The sequence below is a fragment of the Sapajus apella genome, unplaced genomic scaffold, assembly GCF_009761245.1.
Source record: "Sapajus apella isolate SASKATOON/1434 unplaced genomic scaffold, GSC_monkey_1.0 scaffold137, whole genome shotgun sequence".
Classification (NCBI taxonomy): Eukaryota; Metazoa; Chordata; class Mammalia; order Primates; family Cebidae; genus Sapajus; species Sapajus apella.
In genome coordinates, this window is record NW_022437077.1 from 2,423,213 (window position 1) to 2,448,762 (window position 25,550).

The window sequence follows — 25,550 nt, forward strand, 5'->3', positions numbered from 1 at the left end:
CTTAACGTTTACACTCAACTCTTTTTCTCATTTAATAGTTGTTTCGATCAAGATTTTTGGAGGTAGAGGCTTCCAGGATGGTTTGGGTAGTTCAAGGATGCCATCAAGGACCCAGAGGCCCTTTCTCTTTCCACACCATGGGCCTTAGCATGTTGGGCCAGCTGTGGTTGCTCCTTTGGGGCTGGGGAAGAGCTTTCCTTCCTTGAGCCTGTTCCTGCCTGATCAAAAATTGCGGCTCTGTGTGTTAAGGATGGAGAATCAACCAGCCATGCCCCCAGGCCAGGCCCATCTCACCCAGGGAAAGGGCAGGAGCTAGAGCTCAAGCACCTCAGATGGGGCCATGAGAACAGAACCTTCCAGACATACCATACTCCCCACCTGCCCTAATCCTGAGATACTCCCTATTGACTGTGTGCTCTAGTTTGGATTTTCTCAGAACCAGACCTGAGACATGGGTTCAAGTGCAAGTGATTCACCTGGGAGGCGATTAGAAAATAATGGCAGAGGCGCTTGTGGGAGAGAGGTGATGCACCCAATAAAGCCTACATTAAGAAGTCAGCTTTCCCGGTAGGCAGCCAGAGCCAATCCTGCTGGGGAATTCTGGGATCCCGTGTAGAACATGCACCTGGGAGTTCTCCCTCAGGCGGCAAGGGAGCTGAGGTATTTACATTCCAGCTCTTACTAGTTACTGAGCAGTAGCTGCTCCCTGTTAACTCTCTGGCTCTTCCTGTGGTAAAATAAGCTCTAGAGGCTAAAGAAGCTCTTCAGGGGCTAGAGAAGCCTGGGCAAAGGCATGCAGACACTGGCTATTGGAAATCAGCAAGCACTGACATAAAAAGGGGTGGGGGATAGGCCAGCAGGGTGTGCTACACTGCCTGGGTGCACAGGGCCACCATCTCCCCAGCTGCCCAAACCAGAAATCTGGGGTTCTCACAGACAGTTCCCCCTCTCCAATCCATAATCCATTCCCAATCCATAATCATGCTGTACCATTTTACTCTTAATGGTCTCTTCAATCCATCCATTGATCCCCATCTCCATCTCCTGGTCAAGGCCATACATCGCTCCTGCCTGGACACCTGCAGGTCTCCTTTTTGGTCTGAACACCATAGTTTGCCACCCAGCACTTATTCTTCTGACCTCTTCCAGCCTCTCTCAGTCCCCAAACATGTGGGGACTCCACCATGCTGAACCTTTACCCTTCCCTTTCCTCATCTCCAGGTCTTTGCCTCCATTGTGCCCTCTACCTGGCACTCCCTTCTCTACCCTTGCTCCCTCTTCACCCTCTTGACTAATTCCTTCTCCAGACCTCAGCTGAGAGCTGGCACAAAGGGTATATCTCATGTGCCAACTCCAATAATTGATAGTGGTTCCCTGGAGTGCTGTGTTGAGAAGGATTCTGGAGCCAAGTCCAGCCTTGGCAGGGGAGCTGAGGTTGATTAGCAATGCCTGTCCTGGGCATGGGCAGAAGTGGAATGGAACGGGTAGGGCCTACCGTTCCTCTGGCTATATCAGCAGCTCTCACAGTCCCGTGTTCCTCCCCCAGTACAGTGCCTTCCACCCTCTATCTTAATTTGTCACGTGTGTCTGTCTGTCCCACTATACACTGAGTTCAGTGCCTGTCTAGCTGGTCCACAGTCGGTGCTCTGCACATTCTGATGAATAATGGGTGTATGTGTGTGAGCAGAAGCATGCACACATTCCACTCCTTCCCACCCCTTCAGCACACAGAATCCAGGGCCTTGGCATCCTCTCTGTTGACCCAGAAGCGCTCTCCAGGCTGGCTCCCAGCGCCCACCTGCTCCTTCCCTCTGCTCTTTATTGTCCTGAGATGTCTGGGTCATCACTTTCCGGGTCTCTGAGTGTCTGGGTCACTGTGTCCACAGCCCAGGGAAGCAGAGTGTGAGCTGAGGGCAGGGCAGCTGCACCCGGGCTCAGGGTCACAGTCCTGCCAAGGCTGTTTCCTAATCACCAAAGGCCCAAGAGTCTGGATGGGTGGTCAGAACCACCTTTTCTTCCCCGCCTCTGCTATTTAGCAGCATCCCCATGCCCAAAAGGACAAGGCAGAACTGGATGCAGCTGTGGCTAGGAGACAGGGATTTGTTTTGTTTTGTTTTATAAGCACTAGTATTTCTTGAGCATCTGACTGTGCCAGACTCTGTTCTAAGGCGTTTATCTCATTTAATACTTACAACAGCACTGGGATTATCCTATTGTTCTTTATTCCTGTTTTACTGAGAAGGAAGCCAAGGCTCTGAGAAGTGAAGATTGTGTCTCCATAACTAGTAAGTGCTGCAGTCAGGATTCAGTTGCAAGCCTGCCCAACCCCATAGCTTGGTCTGCAAATCTCTGTCCTCTGCTCTGCTCTGGGCAAGGCTGAGGTCCCCTCAGGGCAAAGAGAGACAGTATAACATAGTGCTTAGGAGGGTGAATTCTGGAGCCAGACTCTCCAGGTTCAAGTCCTAGGTCTTTCACTCCTAGCAGAGTGATTTTGGTTCAATTACTTAACAATTCCATGCCTCAGTTTTCCATTTTGTAAAATGGGTACTAATTACAAGTACCTAGCTTTTATAAAGTTGTTAAGAGGATTAAATGAATCAACATTGATAAATAGTTACTATCAGTGCTTGGCTCATGACAAGTTTTTGACAAATAAAAAAATAAATCCTTGGCTTTGCACTCATGAGCCACAGTTTCATGGAGGCGGCCAGGTTTGGCAATGTCTTGAATGCTTGAGAAGTCGGAGTCAGGACTGTGTGATATGGTATATCCTGGCACAGGGCAATTCTGCTAAGCACTTATGTTGAAAACGAGAATTCGTTCCAACATGATTCAAGTATTAGGGAACAATTTGAGCACAACATAAATTTTGCATTTGTTCAGATGCAATTTCATCCACGAGGAACACTGGGTGAATGAAGGAAACTGCACCCACGTAAGAATACACAAAACGCATGCGCCTCACACATCCACTGCACCCTCAGTTTACTATCATAAGCCACACCCATCCACACCTGGTGCTACAACTTTCCACTGACTTCACTTACCACCTCACAGTCACTCACAGGCTGCAGCTCTTCTGACACCCACTTCCTCAGGCAAACTGCAGCCCGTTTTCAAGGTCAAGTGCCATTTTTATTGTAGTATTTATGCATTTCTAAAGCATTTAACATATGTAAAACCATGCTGTCATTTTTACTGCATTCCTGCGTTTTTCTTTTTTTGATGTGACACTGACCCCATTTTGCCATAAGCTCTGTGATTTTTATAGCAGAATTTTGCGTTGCACAGTAATTTTTAGAAATGTATATTTCACGTTACAGCAGGATTGACTGAATTGTAGGCTTGGCGAGTTTGTGGGAAGATCGATGGATGGATGGATGGATGGATGGATGGATGGATGGATATGTAGTAAATGGATAGACAGGGAACCCATAAACTCCTAAACGCTTTCAGAACCACATAACCCATCATCACCACAAGTGCTGTGCAGCCTTTTAATTTCTGATGCTGTTGAGATGAGTGATCCATTTGGAAAAGAAAATGGAGTCAAACCCCTGAGTGACCCAGTTACTTCTTTTGCCCTGAAGAACACAGAAAATCCAGGGGCCAAACCAAGCTCAGAGGTTAATAATAAAAGATCAATGGGTTTCAGCTCCACAAACAAAAGTAATAGGATTTGAAATGCAGGAAATCTCATTTCACCATTAACACAAAATAAAAGGCCAGCAGAACATGGGCTGTAATCCTGTTTCAGGACTTTGCACCTGTCCATGTGGCACACATCCCTGGAAGGGACCTGCTGCTGCAGTCCTCCCCAGAATGGCTTGGGCTTGGTCTCAGGCATCCAGATACTGCACTTACGAACAGGTCTAGAATCTGAAATGCCATGGAAATGCCAAGAATGTGGCAAGGAGGCTCTCCCAGGCCAGGCAACAAGCCCAGCAGGCCATAATATCTCACCCTTTGGTTCACTCGGCAGGTCCTCTGTGCTAAGCAGCTTGCCTGCACTATCTCTCTCTGACCCTCCCCAACAACTGAGCAGCGTGATTACTGTTTACTCCCATTTTCTACACAAGGAAACTGCAGCTCAGAGAGGATAAGACCCTTGCCAGAGGTTGTGTAGTACTGGAACCTAGGGTCTGTGTTATGCCAAATCCAGTCTTCACCCCATCCTTTATTTTTCCAGTGTGAGTCCAGCTGTAGGGCTTGGCAGTGAACATTTATTGAGCTCCTGTTACATATGAGAACTTGTCCAAGTTGTAGCACGTATGCAGCCCTTAATTCAGTAAGCTCTTTTATGCCCCTGTGCTCATGGATGCCGTAAGCAGAGATTTTGAAAAACATTTGAAACTAGGACAGCACAGGCACTGGCCAACTAAATGGCCAGACACTGTCCGTGAGGCAGTGTGATCTTGTTTGCAGATAAGAACATCAAAATGCAGAGACAATAACAGCTTGTCGGAGTTCACACGGCAAGCAGTTGGCTAGTGAGGAGTAGAGGCAGGTTTGATTTTGTGGCCTATGCCTTCTTTCATACTCCAGGGAAGACCCCAAAGTGGAGTCAGGTCTCTGATGCAGTTGGATGTCTGACCACTTTATTGCTCCTTCCTCCAGCCCCCAGGAGGACATGATAACTCATTCAGGGTTTCTGGGGCGTCAGCCGGGTTCCTTGGCAGCCAGCAAGGCTCCCTGGGATAGGAAATCAGGCAGCCGCCCAGATATTATAAACAATTACCACTAATTACCAGGCCTGCCAGTTCCCCATTGTCTGCTCACAGTCCCACCAGGAATTGAGGAGCAGACAATGATGATGTTGGAGGAAACTTTCAATTTCAGGCTGCAGAAGGCCTCCCTCTGCCTGGGAGGCTGCACTCCTTCCATGCGTGGAATCTGTGAGACCCCCATCATTTCTCAGGCTTTTGGAGCCCAGACTCTCCTTACAAAATGGAGCCTGAACCCCCAGATGACTGGGAGGGTAGGGTGGAAGAGACCCAGGGACATGGAGGAAAGGCCATGTCACCAGTGTGAAAGAGTCTAGGTCAGGGGTCCCCAACTCCAGGGGTCCCCCCGTGGATACTGGTCCATGGCCTTTTAGGAACAGGGCGGCACAGCAGGAGGTGAGCAGTGGGCAGGAGAGCAAGCATTACTGCCTGAGCTCTGCCTCCTGTCAGATCAGCGACCGAGTTAGATTATCATAGGAGCATGAGCCCTATCGTGAACTGTGCATGAGAGGGATCTAGGTTGTGAGCTCCTTATGAGAATCTAACTAATGCCTGATGATCTGATTTCATCCTGAAGCTATCCCCCGACTCCCTGCCCCAGTGCAAGGAAAAATTGCCTTCCATGAAACTGGTCCCTGGTGCCAGAAATATTGGGGACCACTGGTCTAGATCATAGCCTCGGCGCTGTCAATTTAAGATCTTTGGTTTTGCAAGAATAGTGGGTACACATTTCAGTCCCCAGACACTTAAGTGACTTTATTTTTTCCTTTCTCTCTATTAAAAAAAAAACCATTGTTACATAATTGTTAAGATAATAGACTTGGAAGCCTGACTCTCTGGGTTCAGATACCACTCAGCTTCTGTCTTGGTTTGGCTTCTTCCAGAGCAGACCCTGACTCAAAGATTCAAGTGGAAATTGGTTATTTGGCAGGCCATCCCAGGAATCCCCAGTGTGGAGCCACAAGGAATGGGACAGGAAAGGAAGGGAGCTAATAACAGTTGCTATTTCAAGACTGTTGCCACTAAGGGCAGCTGGAGCTCAGCCCCACTGGGGAGCCTGGGAGGCTGCTTGAACATTCACCAGCATTATCCCCACTGCAGACTCCCAGCATCTCACTGGGTGGGGGCTGCTTCTGGGACATGAACCCTCAGGCACTTCCAGCCTGCCCTGTGCCACAGGCTAAATTTTCTCTCCCAGCAAAATTCGGAATTCTCACAACTAGAAAATAAGCCCTCAGACCTCATGGCAGGTATGAGAGCAGGCAGCCTCGGAGGGTAGAGGTATATACTGCTGAGGGGTAGGGCAGGGCCGTGCAGTACCTCTGTGATTTGGGCAGGTTTCTTAACTCTCCAGCTCATCTATAAAATGGGCCCAGGAATAATATTGACCTCATAGAGTTGTTGTGAGGCTGAAATGAATTCGTTAAGTGTAGAGCACTTTGACATTCATGGCATTTAGTGAGCACTGGGAGTTCCCTGTTACTAATCTGTATCAAGTCCCCCGTGTCCTCTGTTTGCTGAAAACTTAAACTCACTTGGTTCAGAATTTTCCCAAGGGTTATGCCTGTATCCTGGGGAAATTTATGTGGAGAGAATCCATGTAAATTTCTAGACCAGGCCTAGGGTAACAGTCAAAGTATTTAATAAGAAGCACAGGTCATAGCTACTGATCACACTCTTTCATACTGCAGCCCACACCCCCCCCCGCACATGAATTTTCTATTTATTTTTTCCTAAGATTTCTATCATTTATCGCCTTCTAACATACTGTATTGTTTATGATATTAGTTGTGTGTAATATGTCTCCCTCCACTAGAATCTAAGCACCTCAAGGGCAGGAATCACTGTTCACTGACATACTCCAGGTCCAGAATAGTGCCTGGACACAATAGAGCACATAGTATGTGCTTGGTAAACATTTGTTGGATGAATGAACAGATCAAATGGATGCTGGCCATTACACCTGGGGTACCCGCTGAATGCCAGTGAGGGCTCGTGTCCAGTAACATTGGCTGCTATTATTGTGCTGCTCAGACACTGGGGACAGAGTGTGTGGTCCTCAATCATCATCCATCATCCTGGTGTCTCCTGGAACGTGATCTTACTGTCTGCTCCTTGGTCATTGTTTCCCACTGGTCTCAGCTACTTCTCTTTGTCCAGACCGGCAGGCCTCTATGATCTGCTCTTCTCTCCAGTGCACCTGGATCATATGCTCCTCTCTAGGGTGCAGAGGGACGTACAGAGAGCCTCAGAGATCTCCCAGTGGGTCACTTGACAGGACGCCCAAGCACCCATTTCTGTAGAGTGTTGTGTCCTTTTCTTTAGCTCCACACAATAAGAAGGGTGGGTGCAAGTCTCCCCTGCTTTCCGATCCCCCCAGCCTATCTGGAGTTTCCTGTCATCCCCCAGCACTCACCAGCTGGGGACTACAGACCTTCCTCAAGTATCCTGCAGCATCTCAGCTCTTCCCTCCTTGCCTGGCTTCCTCTGCTCTCCCAGGCTGAGGGTTTGTCTGTTTCAGGACAGAATAGCCTAGTTTTGTACCTATTCTTTCAAGTTTGTTTCTTAGCTTTGGAACTGAAAAGTCAAGAATCCAAGTCTTGTTCTCTGCTTCCTGCTGGGTGTCATTCCTTCCCTGAGGCAGGAGACACTAGCTACTGTCTGAATGGGGAAAGCAGGCCAGGGGTGGTAGGAAATCATGAAAAGGAAAAGCACTCAGGCGGAATATTCTGCCATTAACTCTGCAGATAACTTGAATAAAAACAGAACACGGGAGGACCTCACATGGTTGAGGAAAGAATTGGGCAGCCAGGTCTGGGTAGCTAGTAGAGTTTATGGGTTTTGCATGAGGGCAGGCCATTTATGTGACTCAGTTCTTGTGACATTTTGTGTCTGGGATTTACTTTTTTATTTCTCAGAGAGAGGTTTTGATTGGCCTGGCTGGGTTAAGCCTCTAATTCTGTTTTCATCAGCTCTGGCTAGGGAACAGGGTCACCATTTTGCTGGGCAAATGTGTTTCTTATCTAAATGATGGTGATAAAGATCAAAAACCAACCTCCTGGGCTAGCTTGATGGCTCACGCCTATAATCCCAGCACTTTGGGAGGTCAAGATGGATGGATCATATGAGGCCAGGGATTCAAGACCAGCCTGGCCAACATGATGAAACCCTGTCTCTGTTAAAAACACAAAAATTTGCCGTGCATGGTGGTGCTTGTCTATAATCCCAGCTACTCAGCAGGCTGAGGCATGAGAATCCCTGAAACCCAGGAGTTCGAAGCTGCAGTGAGCCAAGACCGTGCCACTGCACTCCAGACTGAGCAACAGAGCAAGACTCTGTCTCAAAAAACACCAACCAACCAATCAAACAAAAAACAACCTCCTATGATTGTGGCAAGAATCAGATGAAAATGGGTTGCAAGTCCTTTGGTCCTCAGGATAACAGGGGCACATGAGGCATGGTACTTAGTGCCTCATCTCACTTAGCACTACAGACCCAGGAGATGGGAACATTATTGTTTCCATTTCACAGATGGGAAAGAGATACTTAAAGAAGTGAAGGGAGTGGGGAGAACTTACTAAAGCTGTCTTAAGCAACATAATAAAATTATCTTTGTTGTTGTTGTTACTGACTTAACATAACCAAAAGATGAAGTAGCTTGCTTCAGGCAGAGCTTGATCCAGGAGCTCACACAATGCTGTCATTTTGATGGTTTCATTCTTGGGATCCAGATTGTAGCCACATAGCGCTAGAAGCTCCTGTCCTGCATCTCAGGCACTCCCCATAGTTCAAACAAAGTTCCCAGGCCTGATTCTTGTTGGCTGAACTGGGCCACGTGCCACCCTGAGCTGATCACTGGCTAAGGGGAAGGGATGCCCTGATTGACCAGGCTGAGCTGCAGGCCCAGTCTCTGGAGCTGGTCAGTCCACCCCAGTGTGATCATATGCCATGGGGAGGGGGCTCCCCAAAGAAAATTTGAGATCTTGTTACCAGAGAAAGGGGAAGTGGATATCAGGTGGCCAAGCAGCAGTAAGAAATGCACCCCTCAGAATCCAGAGCCGCTGGGCCCGTGCAGCTCACACGACTTCCACGTGCAAGTGCATCACCACGGGCTTGTGTGAAAATTCAGATTCTCATTCAGCGGCTGGGGGAGGAGTGGAGCGCAGTTCTGTGTATCAACTTAGTTCCCAGATGATGCTGATGCCGCTGGCCTCTGAACCACACTTCGAGAATCAAAGCACTAAACCACATGAGCCGGTTACCGGATAAACCTTGTCTCCACCCCAAAAGGGAAGTATCAGCATATCCATTTCAGGGAGGTTGAACGTAAGGCTTAGCGAGGAGAGGAAGGGTGATGGATGTGGACACAGGTTGCCATGGAATGAGGGATGTTCTGGAGCTGACTGCCTGAGTCCAGAGTTGTCAGTCAACCACTGGGAATGTGTGTTTTTTTTCCTCATTTTTTCCTCATGCAGCCTTAACTATGGAGGAGTTTGCCTGGCATCAGATGCCCAATTCAGTGACTTCCTGGGAAGCATGGGGCCGGCACAGTTTGTGGGCCGCCAGACCCTGGCCACCACACCCATGGGTGAGTGCCCCAAGGCTGATTTCAAAGGGACTAGGGGAGATGGGGTCATACCAGAAGCCCAGCGTCTCTCCCTCCTTCCCCTTTGCCTGTTGATCCATCCTGTGAGCATGCAGCCTAGGGCCCAGGCCACACTCTCAAGCCCTCAACAGAGCCCAGGCACTTGGTGGGAGTTGGTTCTGGTCTTATTCTGGGTTGGGAGCAGGGGAAGGGGTTTCAGCCCTAAGCAGAGGGGAGGAGCTGAGTCGCCTCAGAGGCTTGAGCTTCTGAGCCATTTCCCAGTCTCATCTCTTGGTGCCTGTTGCAGGGGATGTGGAGATCGGCTTGCAGGAGCGGAACGGTCAGCTGGAAGTGGACATTATCCAAGCTCGGGGACTGACAGCCAAGCCAGGCTCTAAGACACTGCCAGGTGTGGGGCCTACCCTCCCTCTGCAAGGTGGGGGTGGAGGTTAGGGAGGAGATCCTGATGGGCACCAAGGGCCTTGAAGAGAGAAAATTGGGCCCAACTGTGGGGAACCCCTGTCCCAACTCTTAACATCTTAACGTGGAACTGGTAGTTTAGGGTTTATCTGGGGACCCAGTTGAGATTATCTGTTGACCTTGTTCCTCTCCTCCACTGGACTGAGCTCCTGGAAGGCAGGGACCATCTTCCCTGCTTATCGTTCTACCCCAGGGTACCTGGCATGCAATAGGTGCTCAGGCTTCGTGAGTGAGTGGGTCAGCAGTGGATGTATAAGCCAGGGAGGGGGTAGGCGTGTCGTAGACTGAGAGAGGAAGGAGGTGAGCACAGAGTAAGCTAAGGAAGGGGAGGCAGTGATGACCACCAGAGGGGTACAACAGGCTACACCCAAGCCTAGCTGTACCTGCCCACCCCCCATGTGTCCTATGTGTCCTCCCCAGACTCCATGGGGGCACACCTATCTCCAGCAGAGGGTGGGCAACCTCCCTGTGTTGCACCCTTTGCCCACCATTTAAGGGCCAAACTAGAACTCACCCCTGCTGGCCTCTGTCCCCAGCGGCCTACATCAAGGCCTACCTGCTAGAGAATGGCGTCTGCATTGCCAAGAAGAAGACCAAAGTTGCTCGCAAGTCCCTGGATCCACTGTATAACCAGGTGCTGCTGTTTCCCGAGAGTCCCCAGGGCAAAGTCCTCCAGGTGAGGGGCGGTGGTGCGCTCTTGTGTGTGTGTGTGTGTGTGTGTGTGAGTGAGAGGAGGGCACCCCTGGCGGAGGTGTCTTTGGAGGGCCTCACCTGGAGGAAATAGCTCACAGTGAAATAGCTCAGTTCACTGTGGCTGAACTGAGCTCCACAACTTACTGTGCAACTTTGAACAAGGGACCCTCGGTCACCTCATCTGTAAAGTGAGGACCCTAATAGTACCTACCTGATAACATTCTGCTGCCAGTGGAATGTGTACTTGTGTGCAGGAAAAGTTCTTGCAGTTTTGCCTACACAAGTGCTCTGCCCATGGCTGCCATTACCGTCATCACCATCACCACCCTCATCACCATCAACAACTTCTGGAGGCCAGGGGCTTGGCGTGGTGCCCAGTGATAAGAAGGGCCTGTTGAGGAATTGCAGTTTTAAGGAGGTAGAAATCGTAGGACTGAGATGGATTAGGCATGGGGGACGATCCAGGTTCTTCTTCTGGGCCTGTGAGTGGCACTGGCGGGGTTTGAACCACTGTGTCTCTTAAACCCTGCAGGTGATCGTGTGGGGGAACTACGGGCGGATGGAGCGGAAGCAGTTCATGGGTGTGGCCCGCGTGCTGCTGGAGGAGCTGGACTTGACCACCCTGGCTGTGGGCTGGTACAAGCTCTTCCCCACCTCCTCCATGGTGGACCCAGCCACAGGCCCCCTGCTCCGGCAGGCATCCCAGTTGTCCCTCGAGAGCACCGTGGGGCCCTGCGGAGAGCGATCTTAGTGCTGGGATGGGGAGGGGTTCCCCAAGATGGCCTGGAGACCACCCAGCCCTGACCTGGGACCCCAGGCCCAGGGGCACATTGAACAGGAGGACGGGGCTCTCCCCCACAGTGGGGAAGCAGAATGGGGAGACCTGCCCCCCTTGGGCCCCTCCTCACCCCTTCTTTGCCTCCTACCCCCTGAGACCTTCCCTCTCCCAACGGGATTGGCTACATTTTTGACTTGGCCGGTTCTTGACCTGGTGGATGTGGCTGCAGTGTGGAGAAAGGAAAGACTGAGGTGGCAGAGCAGACCACTCTCCCGTCCCAGACTCTGTCCAACTTTTCCCCCTTTTTGCCTCCTCGGAAGCTTGCTGCCCAGAGCCAAGTCCAGAACCCAGCCGGCCATCTCCATGGTGCCAATTACCAGCAAGTGTCTTTCCTGCGGCACCCGGTTCAGGCAGCTACTCCTGCCCCAGAGATGAAGGGGCAGCTTTGCAAGGATCCGGAGCTAGCTCCTGGGGGCCCAGAGTCCCCACTTGAAGAGGAGCTTGGGCTTCCCTCTGCCTGCCCGTGGAAGGAGCTTTGCCGCAGCCTGTCCGAGTCCATCTGTCCGTCCCCTCCTGCCTGCCCTTCTTCTGGTGGCTCTAGGAATTGGGGTTCAGCAGGGACCAAAGGAAAGGAGGAGGTACCAGGGGCCTGGCACAGACCCCTAGGTGCCTCACTCCAGGGGTCACAACAAGCTAGTTTGGGAACCATTGGTGGACTGGAAAGAATGTTGTCTGTGGTTCTGGCGGAGGAGCCGTGGAACCTGAGTTTCCAGACCCCAACCCTAGAGAGTGTTCGGAGGGTGCTGTATTGGAGGGGGAGGCTAAGGAAAGTTGGGATTGGGACTGGTGGTGCCAAGATAAGGGTTTCTCAAATTGGAGAACCCCTCCTTGTTAGATGAGGTCGAAGGTTATCTTGTCTACCCCTTCTGCCTCCAGGCCAGGGGTCTGGGGAGGAAAACAGAGCCCCCCATTTTAGTCTTTTTAAACAAACCATCCTATACTAAGGGCAGAACGCACTGCCCCGGCCTCAGTTACCTTGGCTGAAGGAAAGATGGTGATAGGAGAGAAAGAGTGAAGAGACGTGCATGTGAGAACTGGGAGATTCCTTTTCCAGCAGGCCTGGGTAGCTGCCTTCTCAGCCCAGCCCTCCCTGGGGCCTGCGGGAACCCTTTTGCATGCAAGGGAGGATGGAGGCTGGCCCCTCTTGATAGAAGCACATTTCTGCCACCTCCCCTGGGAGGCACCCAGAAGCCTGCCACTCTTTACCTAGTCCCTGCTGTGTAGGGCGTAGTCTGGGTTAGCTAGGTAGAGTTAGTGTTCCAAGCCCTGGGGCCCATTCTTAGCTCATGCATAGTCCTTGCCAAGTCCCAGGACAGGGGTGGAGAGGAGACTCACGTACATTCCAGGAGACCACTGTCTCCTCGCTGGCCTGGGCCTAGGTGGGGCAGCCTGGCTCACGGGAGGCCAGCCTCTCCTCCTCCTCCCCCTTCCTCCCCTTCTCCCCTGTAGGGTTATAGCTGGAGCTGCCTGTTATACTCAGATGTTCTGATTTATTATTCTTGGTACTGACTTTCTTTATGAGGCACTCCTGAGGGTTGTAGGACCTTGGCAGAGGGGGCCTGGTCTCCATTGGAGGGTGTCATTTTCCCCTGAGGACACCCAGGCTGCCTTTGGTCCCACCCCCTTTCTGGTCCTGGTCCTAATCCTGGCCCCTGTCCCACCAGGTGACTCCTTCTACCTGGAAATTCTTCCCTTCCCTTAGCCTATGTAAGCCCTGGGTATCCTTTAAAGTTCTGGTCGATGTATGTCACCTCCACAGAGCTGCTTACCCTGTACTGGGAAGTGGAGATGGAGATGCCCCCTTACCCAGGAGGTCTTCAGAGCTTCCTGGGATTGTGACGGGTGGAATCCCAAGGTTGGGGATGGAAGGAGCAGGGCTCTGGAGGGACTGGCATTCAAGGCGCAGAATCAGCCTCTCGCCTATTTGTTTTTTTAACCAGTGTGATTTCTCTGCTATTCGTTTATTATTCACCACTGGAATATTTTGAGCCAGGAGAGCACCTTCTCTCTCCAGCCATCGTCGCTGTGGTGGTTCAGGGGTAGCTCTTCAAAAACAGGGCAGACTCTGGCTGTCTCAACCAGAGGGAGCAGGGGCTTGGCCCTGACAGCCTGAGCCCTTCCCCTGGTGTCTGCACAGCCTTCATAAAGAGAGAGAGAGCTCCGAAGCAATAACAACACCTGGGGGTGGTCAATGAGAGCCCCCTCAATGATTTTCTTGTTTGTTCTGTGAAATCTCGCTCACCTCCTGGAGGGGTGGAGCAGCTGGGGGCTGGAGCCCTGTTTCTTTGTATCATCGTGAGCATGTGCCCCCTTCCCAGGGGCTGTGACCATTGGGTGTGGGAACCACGGTCTGTCCTCACCAAGGGATGGGGGTTTGGGGAGGGGAGTGACGTTTTCATCATTAGCTTTGGAGAAGCTTCAAGCCCATCCTGTCCCCACTGCTGCCTGGCCCCTTGCTGACTCAGGCTGTACTGTTTGAAGAGGAGCAGAGAGGGTGGCACTGGGGGCCCTTAGGGGGCTGTGGCCTCCAGGGAGTGACTTCAATCCCTGGGCCAAGATCACACGCAGGATACCACGGGAAGGAGCCATCTCCACTTTCCTTCTCTAGAACCCCCTTTGCATAGTAAAGGGGAAGGGCCTTTGGGACCATTAGTCCATTTCCATTTTACAGACAAATCAAGACCCAGCTTGGGGGAAAAGCCACCCCTGGAATCACCTGTGTGTTCAGTGGCATCCCCAGCCTGGGCCCCCTCCTCCCAACAGAGGCTGAGCCGGAGCCAGGGCAGTGTGAGGTGGGGCCCACACCTCCTTCTCCCTTCTTTTTTTGAAGCCTACTGGCCCCCAAAAGATGGGCAGGACAAGTTGTAGCCCATCTGAGAAGTTGGGAAACCGAGGCCCAGAAACAGGAAGTGACTCACACAAGACCCCTCAGCAAGGGCACAAAGGGGGAAAAACAAGGGGCTCCACTGTGCTTCAGGCGACAGGAGATGTTGCTCCAGGGTGTGTCTGCTGGGACAAGGATTCCTGGCCTCTATGCGCTGGCTGCACAGCCCTGCTGGGCTCCATCTCTATAAGCCAGTGACTTCTCTGGGCCTGGGTAGGGGGAAGAGGTTGCCAGGGAGACAGCTATCCTGGGGGGCTGGCTCAGCTGACTGAGGTTACACAGGATGGGGTCTGGACCTTGATGCCTGGGTGGAGGTTCCTGCTAAGGGGCCATAGCCTCTGCAGGACCAACTGGAGAGAGTTAGGAAACAGCAGCTCCTGCCTGGGGCAGTGAGCGAATGGGAGCAGCTGTGGGCGCCTCATTTTAGGGAAGTCCTCCCCAAACCTTCAGATGCAGTGAGACCTGGCCTTCCTGTTGTGCTTTGCAGACTTGGTTTTCAGAATGCTTTTACCTCGAGTGCGCCCTTTGGCCCTCACAAGAGCCACTGGGGAGTAGGTGTGGCCTGTGCCATCATCCCTGATTCAGAGCAGGCAGCTGAGGTCCTGGGAGGGAAGGTGCTTGCCTCAGGTCCCACTGTGTTAGCGGGTGGGCAGCACTGGAGCTTGGTTCTCCAGCAGCCCAGAGTTCACTCTTTTACACTCAGAGATGGAGCCGATATCTTAGGGGGTGGTTGTGCACTTCACAAGCCAATTCAAGATCCAGTTCCTTCAGCCAGGAGCTCCTGGGTGCATCTCCATGTCAGAAACAGCACCGAAGCTCACCCCCTCTGGAGGCACAGCTGTTGCGTCAGGCAAGGTCACCTGCATTTATTTATTGAGCAGCAGTGCTGTGTCAGGCCCTGGGATGGAGTCCCCTCCCCATTCCCCCATGGTGACTCCAAGGCCCTCTGGGAGGGCCCCACGTCTGTGGAGCAGCACCTCAGTGTGGATGGAAAGCATTCACGTCCGCGAGCTCACCCGATGCCAAGCCTGTGAGGTGGGCTGATGGTGCCCGTCTAACCCAGCACTTCTGTGAGGTCAGAGTGGAGCCAAACCCAGGGCTGTGGCATCACCCCTGGAGCCCTTTCACTCTCTGACTGCCTCCTGGGCGAGTGGCGGGAAGGCAGGACCCAGGTCCTCAGGCTGGGAGCCTCTCCATCCACCCACCTTTCCCTCATTCCTTCTCTTAAAGCAGGAGCCAACCAGGCCTTTAGGGAGGGAGGGTTTCTGGGGCCCCTGGGTTGGAGTGGGGTCACGTTGCATTGTGTTCATGACCATGTAGCTCATGTTAAAAATTAAAGTTTTTGGCTTTTCTAACCTGGCTCACTCATGCTTTTTGTTGAGACAGTCCTATCTGGGAAGCCAAGGGAAGGGGGTGTTTGGAGGGGCTGAGTGCCACAGGGTGCCAGGATGCCACACCTCAGGCTTTGTCTCTGCCCCCTTATGGTGCAGGGACCTGCTCCAGAAAGTCCTGTTAGAGATGCACAACAGGGAGCAGGGTTCTGGATGAACCCAGTTGTTCTACAGATGTGGAAACTGAGGTCCTGGGATGGGATGCAATTCTCCAAGGTCACATTGCTGGTGATTGATGTGACGCAGAAGAGAGCTCATCCCATGGCATTCTGCTGTGTCCAGGTGGGCCCAGTGACATGGTGGGTGGTGACAGCAAGGCCTTCCTCATCCTGAAGTGGGGCTGGCCACAAAGAGCATCAGCCATATGGGGAAAAGAGGCCATCATTCACACATGGGCTGATTCTACTCTACACACTGGGCAGGGAACGAGAGATCGTTTAAGAAGTGCAGAGACTGACCCACTTGTCCACACTGGACTGTACACTGTCCCATTTGGTCCACCTTTGTTCCCCATGCTTCTTGTAGGGTAAGCATCTGACCTCACTAATTCCAGCGAAGATTCCAGTGTTGCAAGTTGCACATTTCAACTGCGACTCAGAAAACCAGCCTCTTCACAACAGAAAAGTTGCTCTAAAGGGCCTTTCTAGAGCAAGGCTCTGGCATACACCTGTGCAGAGCCTCGCCCAGGTGCTGATGTGGCCACTCCCTCATGCAATTTGGATTACAAGGAGTTTGCTGCAACAGGGTGACCCTCGAGCCTGGTTTGTGCTTATGATGTGACTGTAATATATTTTTGGAGAGGAGGGAGGGGACTTGGCCACAGAAGGTAATGAGAAATTTTGTGTAGCTGAAGACTGTCCGGAGGCCCCTCATATGTCTCCAATCCCTGGAGAGGGTGCCTGGATAGCCGAAGCCAGACCCTCTCGTTTCAGATTCAACCCAACCCGGGTGGGGTTGTCAGATGGATTTCCGCTGGGCCCCAGGCCTGGGTGCCTGCCTGCCGCGCACGACCCCCGTGCTCGAGGAGGGTGAGAAGCCCAGGTTGTGGCGGACGCACTTCTCCAGCTGGTGCACGTGGCAGGAGACAGAAGCGGGGCCGCTGGAGCCTGCCGGGCGGCGGGGCAATGAGGGGCCGCGGCTCTCGAGCGCCCCCTGGTGGCGCGGGCTGGGGCCGCAGGCCGCGTGCTCGGACCCATCGGAGCTGGCAGCAAGGAAACGCAGGACCACGAGGTTGAGGAAGGCGCCAATAACCGCGAGCCCCAGGAGGATATAGAGGAAGCTGAAGGCCACGTAGGGGGGCTTCCTCTGCAGCGCCTCGCTGCTCTGCAGCGCCACGAAGTCGCCGAAGCCGATGGTGGTGAGGGTGATGAAGCAGTAGTAGTAGGCGTGGAAGAAGGCCCAGCCCTCGAAGTGCGCGAAGGCGACGGCCCCGAGGGCCAGGGTGGTGGCGCACGCCAGCAGCCAGACCACCACCAGGTTCTCTGTGGACGCGCGGCCGCCGCAGGCCCAGGCAGCGCTTGGCCGCCAGCAGGAGGCACAGCACCACCGCGTTCAGCCGCTCGCCCAGGCTCTGGAAGGTGACCAGCGTCAGGGGGGTGCCCAGGAGCGCCTAGAACATGCAGAAACCCTTGCCGGAGTCTGTGCCCGGCGCGGCGTGGCTGTACCCTGTGCAGGGAGAGCAGAGGGGAGGGCTGGTGAGCTCAGCTCCAGCTGACTGCAGTCCCTCCCCACCCCCGGGGCTGGCTGCGCACCTGCAAATACTAGTCCTAACCAGGTCATTCCCCAGCTCTAAAACGTGGCGTGGTTATTCATCTTCACCCCAAACCGCAGACAACCAAAGTGTCCCTCGACTAGGGAATGGATAAACAACCTGTGGCGCATCCAAACACTGGAATTCTTTTCAGCAAACTGAATGAACTCCTGTAACCTTGCGGCAACCAAGGATGGATCTCAGATGTCTCCAGCTGAGCGGAGGAAGGCAAGCTCGAAAGCCTACAGACCGCATGGTTCCATGTGAATGACAATCTGGAAGTGGCAAAACTGTGGCGACAGAGAACAGATCTGTGGTTGGTTGCCAGTAGCTGGGGTTGGAGGTGGGCTTAACTACAGAAGGCATGGAAGAATTTTGGGGGTCGATGGCAATGTTCTGTCTTGGTCGCGGCTGCAGTTACACGACAGGTATTCATTTGTCAGAACTCACAGGCGTGTGCACAGGAAAACGGGGAGTTCTACTGTATGTAAATTATGCCTTGAGGAAAAAAAGAAGCAAAACTTTCCACACTTTCCAGCTACACCCCGAGCTGTTTCCCCAACCAGCATGTCCCCTCCACATGCCTTTTCTCCTGCCTTTTCCCCTGGACTACCTCTCCCAGCTTCGGCCTCTCCCTCCACTGCTCAGCCTGCCCTCACTTAAACACCTTTTGGTTCTGATTGTCTGGTGTGGCAATTCTTCACGGGGTCCCCTCAACTACTGCAGGGAATTTAAACATGACTGAGCATCCTTGAGTCCTGGAACAGTGCTATGGCAGGGGAATGAATGGGCATCTCATTGTGTGTCTTTTCCTGGAAAGAGGAGCAGTCACTTTCATGGTACTCTCAAAGGAGCCCATACCCCAGGAACAGTCAGGTGGATCTTCCCAAAAAGAATGTGCCTCCTCTAAGACATTGACCCTACCTGCCAAAAAGTACAAAATACAAATCCTTTGACCAAGGTAGTTCCGCAGTGAGGAAGTTAGCCCTTCAGTATACACACATGCGTAAAAATGTGTGCATGTGGGTCATCATTGCAACACTGTCGGTCATAGTGAAAATGAGAAACACGGTAAGTGTCCATCGAAAGGGACCTGGTTAAATAAACTACAGTGCCATCCAAACCATGGGATCCTACGCAGTAGCAGTTCTCAATCAAGAGTGGTTTTGCCCTTAAGGGGACATTTGGTAACATCTGGAGACATTCTGGCTGTCACAAATGAGGGTGGGGAGTGGGGATGGCTCTGTGAGGTTGGCATCTAGAAAGGAGAGGCCAGGGACACTGCTAAACACCTTGCAGTGCACAGGACAGTCCCCACTGCCCCAAATGTCAACAGTTCCAAGGCTGAGAAACCCTACAAACAAGATGACGCAGCTCCTTAGAGACTGACATAAAAACATCGCCAACATATATTGAGCAAAAAAAGAAAGAGACAAAACTGTGTGTATAATGTCTACACAATATGTGCGTGTGTTTTAAAGGAATATATAGGCAAAGAATTTATCTAGAAGGACACACACAAAACTGGTAACTATATTTAACCCGAGAAGATTTTATGGGCTGAGAGACAGGGTGGGAGGGAGACTTCCTTTTCATTCCATGCCCCTTTGTACCCTGTGAAATGTGTGCTGTGTGCATATATAACTTATTCAAAATCTCAGCACTACAAACATTTAAAGGCCTGTGGCTCCACTTCCGCATTTCTGTTGCATAGCCCTATCACGTTGCCTCTCTGTTATTTGGGAGAAAGGGGATCTGCTCATCACTCGGCTTTGAGATCTCTAGGGTAGGGACTGTGGTGGTCACCTCTCTATAGTCCCCATCACCAGGGTCCTGCCCCAAGCCTGACATAGACTAGAAGCTCAATGCAAGTTTCTTGAATCAAGCCAAGTTGAAGGGGGCGCTAGTGAGAAACAGAGGAGCCTCTTTAGAAATAAGAGGCTTCCATCTGTTTGGGGCTGTGCCAAGTTTTGGCAGAGAGTGAAATGAAGAATGGTAATAATGATAATGACAGGAGCTAATCCATGTAGGTGCCGTGCATGGATTATCAGGCTTAACCCTCCCAATGACTATATGACATGTTATTATTCCCATTTTATAGATAAGAAAACTAGATTAAAAGGGCCAAAACTGCCCAAAGGCCACAGGCCTGAGCTTCAGTGCCTCTCTCCCATCCAAGCAAAGCCCAAATTCCTGAGCCCTGGCACCGGGCTCTCTGAAAGGCTGGTTTAGCAGACTGGACCACAGTAGGTGGTGGTGCCCCCAAGTGGCCAGAAAAGGCAAAATTTCTCTTGTTTCCACTTAAGTCTCTTACCTCAGCCTCCCAGATGTACCTCAGAGGTGAAGAATCGGGATAAGAGGCCAAACCCACCTGGTAAGCCTCCAAAGAATGTGGAAAAAGGCAGAGAGAACAGGTTGATGGCATCCCAAACCAATGGGCACAGTAACTAGGAGGGTCTCAGGCTTTACCAAGATAGGGAAGCAGGGGTGTCCATGTGGACAGGAGGGAGAAAACAGCTGAATAAGAACTGCGGCCATGTTGACAAATAATGAATTATTACTACTAACGAATAGTGCCTACTTGGCCTCAGGCAGTGTGCCAAGCATGTTACATGCTTGGCCTCACTGAAACCTGGCAACCACTCAATGAGGTTGGAACAATTGCATTTTGCCTTTGGGGAAACCAGGGCTTGAACAGTTAAAAATCAATTGCCAGAGAAGGCAGGTGGCAATAGAGACGAGACCAGAACTCCAATCTCTCATTGCAGAACTCATGCTTTTAACTCCACTGCAAAACCCACAGCTCACATTCACTTGCAAGAGTATTATTGGAGAAACTTTGTCCAAGGCACTGGCTTTCAGGCTGGTGGTCCAAGCCCTAGATGGGGTGCCTGGACGCTCACAGCTGGAGCCTGGGGAGTGCCTGACACCAAGCTTAGAGCCCTGCAGAGCCCGCTTCTCTCCTTCCTGTTCCCCCAGACTTAGGCTCAGCAGGTACCAGCCAGATGGTAGTCATGGCAGCAGCTGGTGGTCCCGATGCGGCAGAGGAACTGCTCTGCATCCCTGAGGGCAAGGTCCCGAGCCTGTGGTTATTCGTCATTCCTTTAACAAGTATTGATTGAGCATCTATTGCACCCTAGGCACTGGTCATACAGCAGTGACTAAGACAAACTAGGTCCCCATTCTCATGGGGTAACAATAACAATTATAATAGAGGGGTGGCGGGGTGGGGGGGAACAACTGTAATAATCAAAAATCGATCTTTGTAGTGCTCTGTATGTGTCATGTTTTAGCACAGGCCCTGTGCTAAAACTTTCTGCATAGTTGGCCTCCTGGAGGGTGCAAATACCGCAACCCTAAGATAAGGCCCATTAGCCACACTGTTTTTACAGAGGAGAAAACTATGGTTCAGAGAGGTTGAGCAACTTGTCTAAGGTCACACAGCAAGTGTGATGCAACCAGGCAAGGAAAAGCAACTCCAGCCACTTGGTCTCCCAGCCAGTCCCCCTTCATCTGTCTCCAGGCCCCTGGGACGTTTTCCGAGCACTCCCGGCTCAGCCTCTTGGCAAACTCGATTTACTGATTCCTCTGGTCCCTGCCTGCGTGGGCTGACAGCTCCATTCAGCAGAGCGAGGCGAAGGAGACTAGGGAGGCTCGGTGGACCGAAATGACCCGTCCGAAGTAGCTCAGCTGGGCGGGGGCAGAGGTGGGACCGAAACCCAGAGGCACCCCAGGCGGCTGGGGCTGGAGCAGACATGGAGGGAGGCTCCGGGCGGCTCACCGAGGGTAGTGATGACGGTGATGGCGAAGTAGAAAGAGCCAGCGAACTTCCACTGGCGGCGGCGCGGTGGGGCTCGGCCTAGCGCCAGGCGCTCCAGCTCGCGGTAGTCCTCCGCCGAGAAGCCGAACTTCCTCCGCAGCGCGCCCAGCTTCTGGACCAGGAGCCGGGGCCTCGGACTCGAGCGCGTCGAAGACGGCGGCGCCCACCAGCAGGTAGCACCGGGTGCACAGGACCAGCCCGGCCGCGCGCACTCTCGGCCTCCGCATGGTGCCCTGGCCCCGGTACCCGCCCGGCCCCGACCTGCTCCGTGCCCGGACCGCGCGCTCCGCCCCCTCCATCCCCGGCCTACGCGGCAAGGGTGTGACGGGCGGGGTGGGGCGGCTGCGGGGCACCTGGAGGCTGGGATCGCCACGGTGGGGGCCCGGAGAACCGCTCCCCTGTCCGCCTTCCACGCGCCTGCCCGGGGTTCATGTGTCTGCAACCAGTGACATCTGAAGCAAAGGCCCAAATCCCGGGCTTGCGGAAGTCCTGTCCCACCACTAACTCATGCTGTGACCTGTGCCAGTCATCCTTTCTTCCTCACTCCATCCCTCCCTCCCTCCTTTCCCCCTTCCTCCCCCTTCCTTCCCTTCCTTTCTCTCTCCTTCCTTCCCTCCCTTCCTTTCCTTTCTTTCTCTCTCTCCCCTTCCTTCCTTCCCTCCCTCCCTCTTCCTCCCTTCTTTTCCTTCTTCCCTCCCTTCTTTCCTCCCTTCCTCCCTCCTTTCCCTTCCTTTTCTTCCCTCTCCCTTCTTTCTCCCTTCCTTCTCCTCTTCCCTTCCTTCTTCCCTCTCCTCCCCTCCTCTTCCCTTCCCTCAAATATTTACCAAGCACCTACCGGTGCAAACATTACTATTGCAAATGAAGGTGATACCCTAGTAAGGAGGGCCGGCTAAGAAACAAACAAACAGTTATTTTAAGGTAAGAGTGATACAGAAGGAAAGAGGATCATTCCTTAGGAAGGTGAACCCAGCACCTAAGGTGGTGGGGAAATCGCCCAGGAGTGACTGGGGGAGAGATTCCAGGCAGTAAGTGCAACTTTCTGCTTAAAAGCAGAACTGAGCATGGCTTGGCGTGGCAGCCAGAACAGCAGGGAAGCCAGTGCTGCTGGAGCCCAGAGAACTGGGGTGCGGAAACTTTGGGGGAGCAGAAGACAAAGAGGCAACTTCACACAATGTCTTTCTTACAAGCCCTTATGTGGGTCTATTGAAAGCCATGGAAAGGCTGTATTACAAACACAGGTGCACACATACACGCAACAACACAGTGATCTGATTCATATTTTTTAAAAGAGCCTCTGGCTGTCATGGGGAAAAGGGATGGTGGCTAAGAGTGGAGTCCAGTTCAAAGGCCAGTGTCTCCCAGTGTGTGAAGATGGAGAGAGACGAGGGGATCTGGGATGTTCTGGGAGGTGGAGCAGGACACACAGCTGGCCACATTGCCCAGTCTTTCTACACTTAGCGGAGTCTATGTGACCAAGCCTTAGCTCATGGAACATGGGCAGAAATGATGTGTGCACTTCCAGGCCTGGCCCATAAAACCCTGTGCCACCTGTGCTCCATCTCCCCCCTGACACCAGCAGGCTGAATGTGGAGACAAAAGCCTGGGCTGAATGACACATTACAGGGTCACCCCCATCCCCAATCAGGAGCCCTGGTTTTGAGCTTCTGTTAAGTTGCTGACGTATGCTAAGCCCCTGAGGACTGCAGCTCCCCAGGTCGTGATCCTTGCAGACTAGGCCCTCCAAGTCCCAGAGGAGGCCATACTTCCATATAGAAGCCTCTAGAAAGGAAGTCCTGCCAACACCTCGATTTGAGCCAAGTGAGACCTGTGTAGCCCTCCACCCTACAGAACTAGAAGATAATACGTTTGTGTTAAGCCACTAAGTTTGTAATAACTTATTGCAGCAGCAACAGGGAACTCACAGTGGGTGTGGGGATTAAATGAACCAATAGATGTGGAGCCAGATAGCTGCCCTTGGCCCTGAGGATTTGTTTAGAAGTGTGAGCCACTGTTACAGATATCACAAGTGAGCAGACGCCTGGCCTATGGGCTGTCTGACCCAGTGCCTGCCTGACTCAGTTCCCAGGCAGAATGGGGCCCCAGTGCCTGGTAGAGAGGATCTTGGACCCCTTCTTCTCCCGAGAAGCAGGATGAATCTCAGTGGCCCAGAAGCAAGTGTTGGTGCCATTACCTCAGCCTGATTTTTAGCAACAGCATCAGCTGAGTTTGATATTCCGATTTCTGCTCAGACTTCAGAGGAGCAGAAACCTGGGCTAACGTCCCAGAGTTGGGGTGGGTGGGACACTGAGGACTTACAGCCCAGCAAGAGCCTGAGAAGAACCTGTGGAGACAGGGGGATGCAGGCAGTGGCTGTTCTTAGCAGAAGGGCAGGGCCCACTCAGGGGAAAGTTAATGAGGACCTGGTTGTGGACACAGCTGGAGTCAATAAGACCCGGGTTTGAAGTCCAGCTCCTCCACTCACTCACTATCACGAGGACGGCATGAGGAAAACCGCCCCCATGATTCAATCACATCCCACCAGGTCCTTCCTTCAACACGCAGGGATTACAATCCGGATGCCATTTAGGCGGGGACAGAGAGCCAAACCATATTACTGGGTGCCCACAAACAGAACACTTGTACTTTCTGTGCCTCAATTTTCCCATCTGAGAAACGGCGGTAGTAATGACACTCACCCCACAGGACCATGCTGAGGATTATAAAAGCTGTTTTGTGCTGCTATCCAGGTGCCCCTTATCCAGTAGCTGCTTCTCCTCCCTCTTTACAACTGTGTGCAGATGTCGAGTCTTTTTCCAGAAGCAGGGGCAGGGCTAAACTCTGCCCGTGCTAGGCATAGTCACAGACATCACTCATGGGACCCTCACCTTACAGCCCAGGACACAGAGGCACACAGAAGATACTTAAGCTGCCAAGTCCTCAGCCAGGCTGTGGCTGAGCCACGATTGAGCTCAGGGCTGTCTGGCTCCCCAGGTCATGATCCTCGTCAGGCCAGATGCTGCTGGCTTTATCCCACTCTCATCGCCTCTGTGGTCCTCACTTTCCTTGTCCCCGTGCTGAGGCTGAGGATCTGTGGCTGGCTGTGCTCCCCCACTCTTGTGAGGGTCCCGCGATGGGCAGCTGAGAGGCGCTTGGTCAGGTGTGCCCACTGGGGGCGGGTGTTTTGGGGCCACAGGGGAGCTGTCTGGCCCCATCAGGCAGGTGACTCTGCCCTGTGCTTGGCATTTTTGGTTCAGTGGCTCTATTTTAAGCCAGAGGAGGTTAGACTTTGTGTATGTGTGTTTCTCAGGTTGGAAAGCCGTCAGCTGAGCAGTCACCAAAAACAGCAACACCCGAGGCACCTCCCCCTTCAACTTACCCCCTCTGCCTCCTCCCCCCCTTCCTCCTTTGCAGACCTGAGGGAACCCAGTGATTTTCCTCTGTCCCATCGCGCCAGAGGCACACCCGCGTCCCTCAACGGGGCCTTGGATTTTCTTCTTTCAGAGCTACAAGGTTGTCAGCTTTGAGGACGACAAAAAAGGTAATTCCAGTCCCAGGCTGGGCGCTGGGCATGCTTCTAAGTACTTGGAAGTCTAGACCTTTCTGAAGCCTTTGTGAGCCAGGCAGGCCATTCCCGTCTCAGGGAGAGGAAAACTGAGGGGCGAGAGAAAGAGGACTCACCTAAGGCCGTACAGGGTAGGGCAGTGGCAAGAAAGAACATGGGTGTCATGTTAGCCAGTCCTTGGTTCTGTCTTGGGCAAACGACTTCACCTCTCTGAGCCTGTTTCCTTGTGTGACCTGGGGCTAGGAATGTCTGCCTGACAGTATTCCCGTGAGGATTAAATATAGTGTGTGAAGAACTGCTCAGCACAGAGTATGCCCAGCAAATGTTAGTGCTGCCCTCCACCCAATTAATTTCTTCTTTGCCGTTTTCCACACTGCCTGTTCCTTAGGGCTACTGGGATCTTAAGAGGTTGATTTTTTATAGTTAGGCTATAGCCTAGTAATTTTCCAGAAAGCCAGAGGACCGGGCAGCTTCCCTAGTAAGATTTCTCTCCTGTCTCTCTCCTAAAAGAATGGACTATTTTAACCTCCAGGGACAGTAGGTGCCAGCTCCTTAGAGGTGGCAGTTGTGGCCTTTCTGTAGCATGATTATCATTGAGGGATCTGGTTTACAAGAAATTAAACACTGTCTCTTGGTAATTTAAGCAACATTACTGGTAGGAATTTGGGGTCTCTCATAATTTTCTGGGCATTGAAAGACAAACCATGTGACTTGGGGGACCCAGGGAGCTAAAACCTTGAGTAGAAAAACACCATAGCCACACCCAGTGGGGGCACCATTGCTCCCAGGCAGGTGAAGATATTATTTGGGGGACAAATGACAA

The 25,550-nt window shown here is 52.4% G+C and overlaps 2 protein-coding genes across 3 annotated transcripts in view; one reads left to right on the forward strand and one right to left on the reverse strand.

The window, feature by feature from the left end:
* RIMS4 (regulating synaptic membrane exocytosis 4) overlaps window positions 1-15,559 on the forward strand; it is a 56,274-nt gene extending 40,715 nt beyond the window's left edge. For both annotated transcript variants that reach the window (XM_032263724.1, XM_032263725.1), the window contains exons 3-6: window positions 9,200-9,312; window positions 9,617-9,718; window positions 10,326-10,465; window positions 11,015-15,559. In XM_032263724.1, coding sequence (XP_032119615.1) covers window positions 9,200-9,312; window positions 9,617-9,718; window positions 10,326-10,465; window positions 11,015-11,233 — 574 coding nt within the window. In that variant the 3' untranslated portion in view covers window positions 11,234-15,559. The remainder of the gene's footprint in view (window positions 1-9,199; window positions 9,313-9,616; window positions 9,719-10,325; window positions 10,466-11,014) is intronic.
* KCNK15 (potassium two pore domain channel subfamily K member 15) lies at window positions 15,056-21,392 on the reverse strand. The gene is given in 4 exon segments (XM_032263723.1): window positions 15,056-17,087; window positions 17,089-17,260; window positions 21,127-21,293; window positions 21,295-21,392. Coding segments are annotated over 4 exon segments (972 nt in total). The 3' UTR covers window positions 15,056-16,552.
* Between the last annotated feature and the right edge of the window lie 4,158 nt (window positions 21,393-25,550).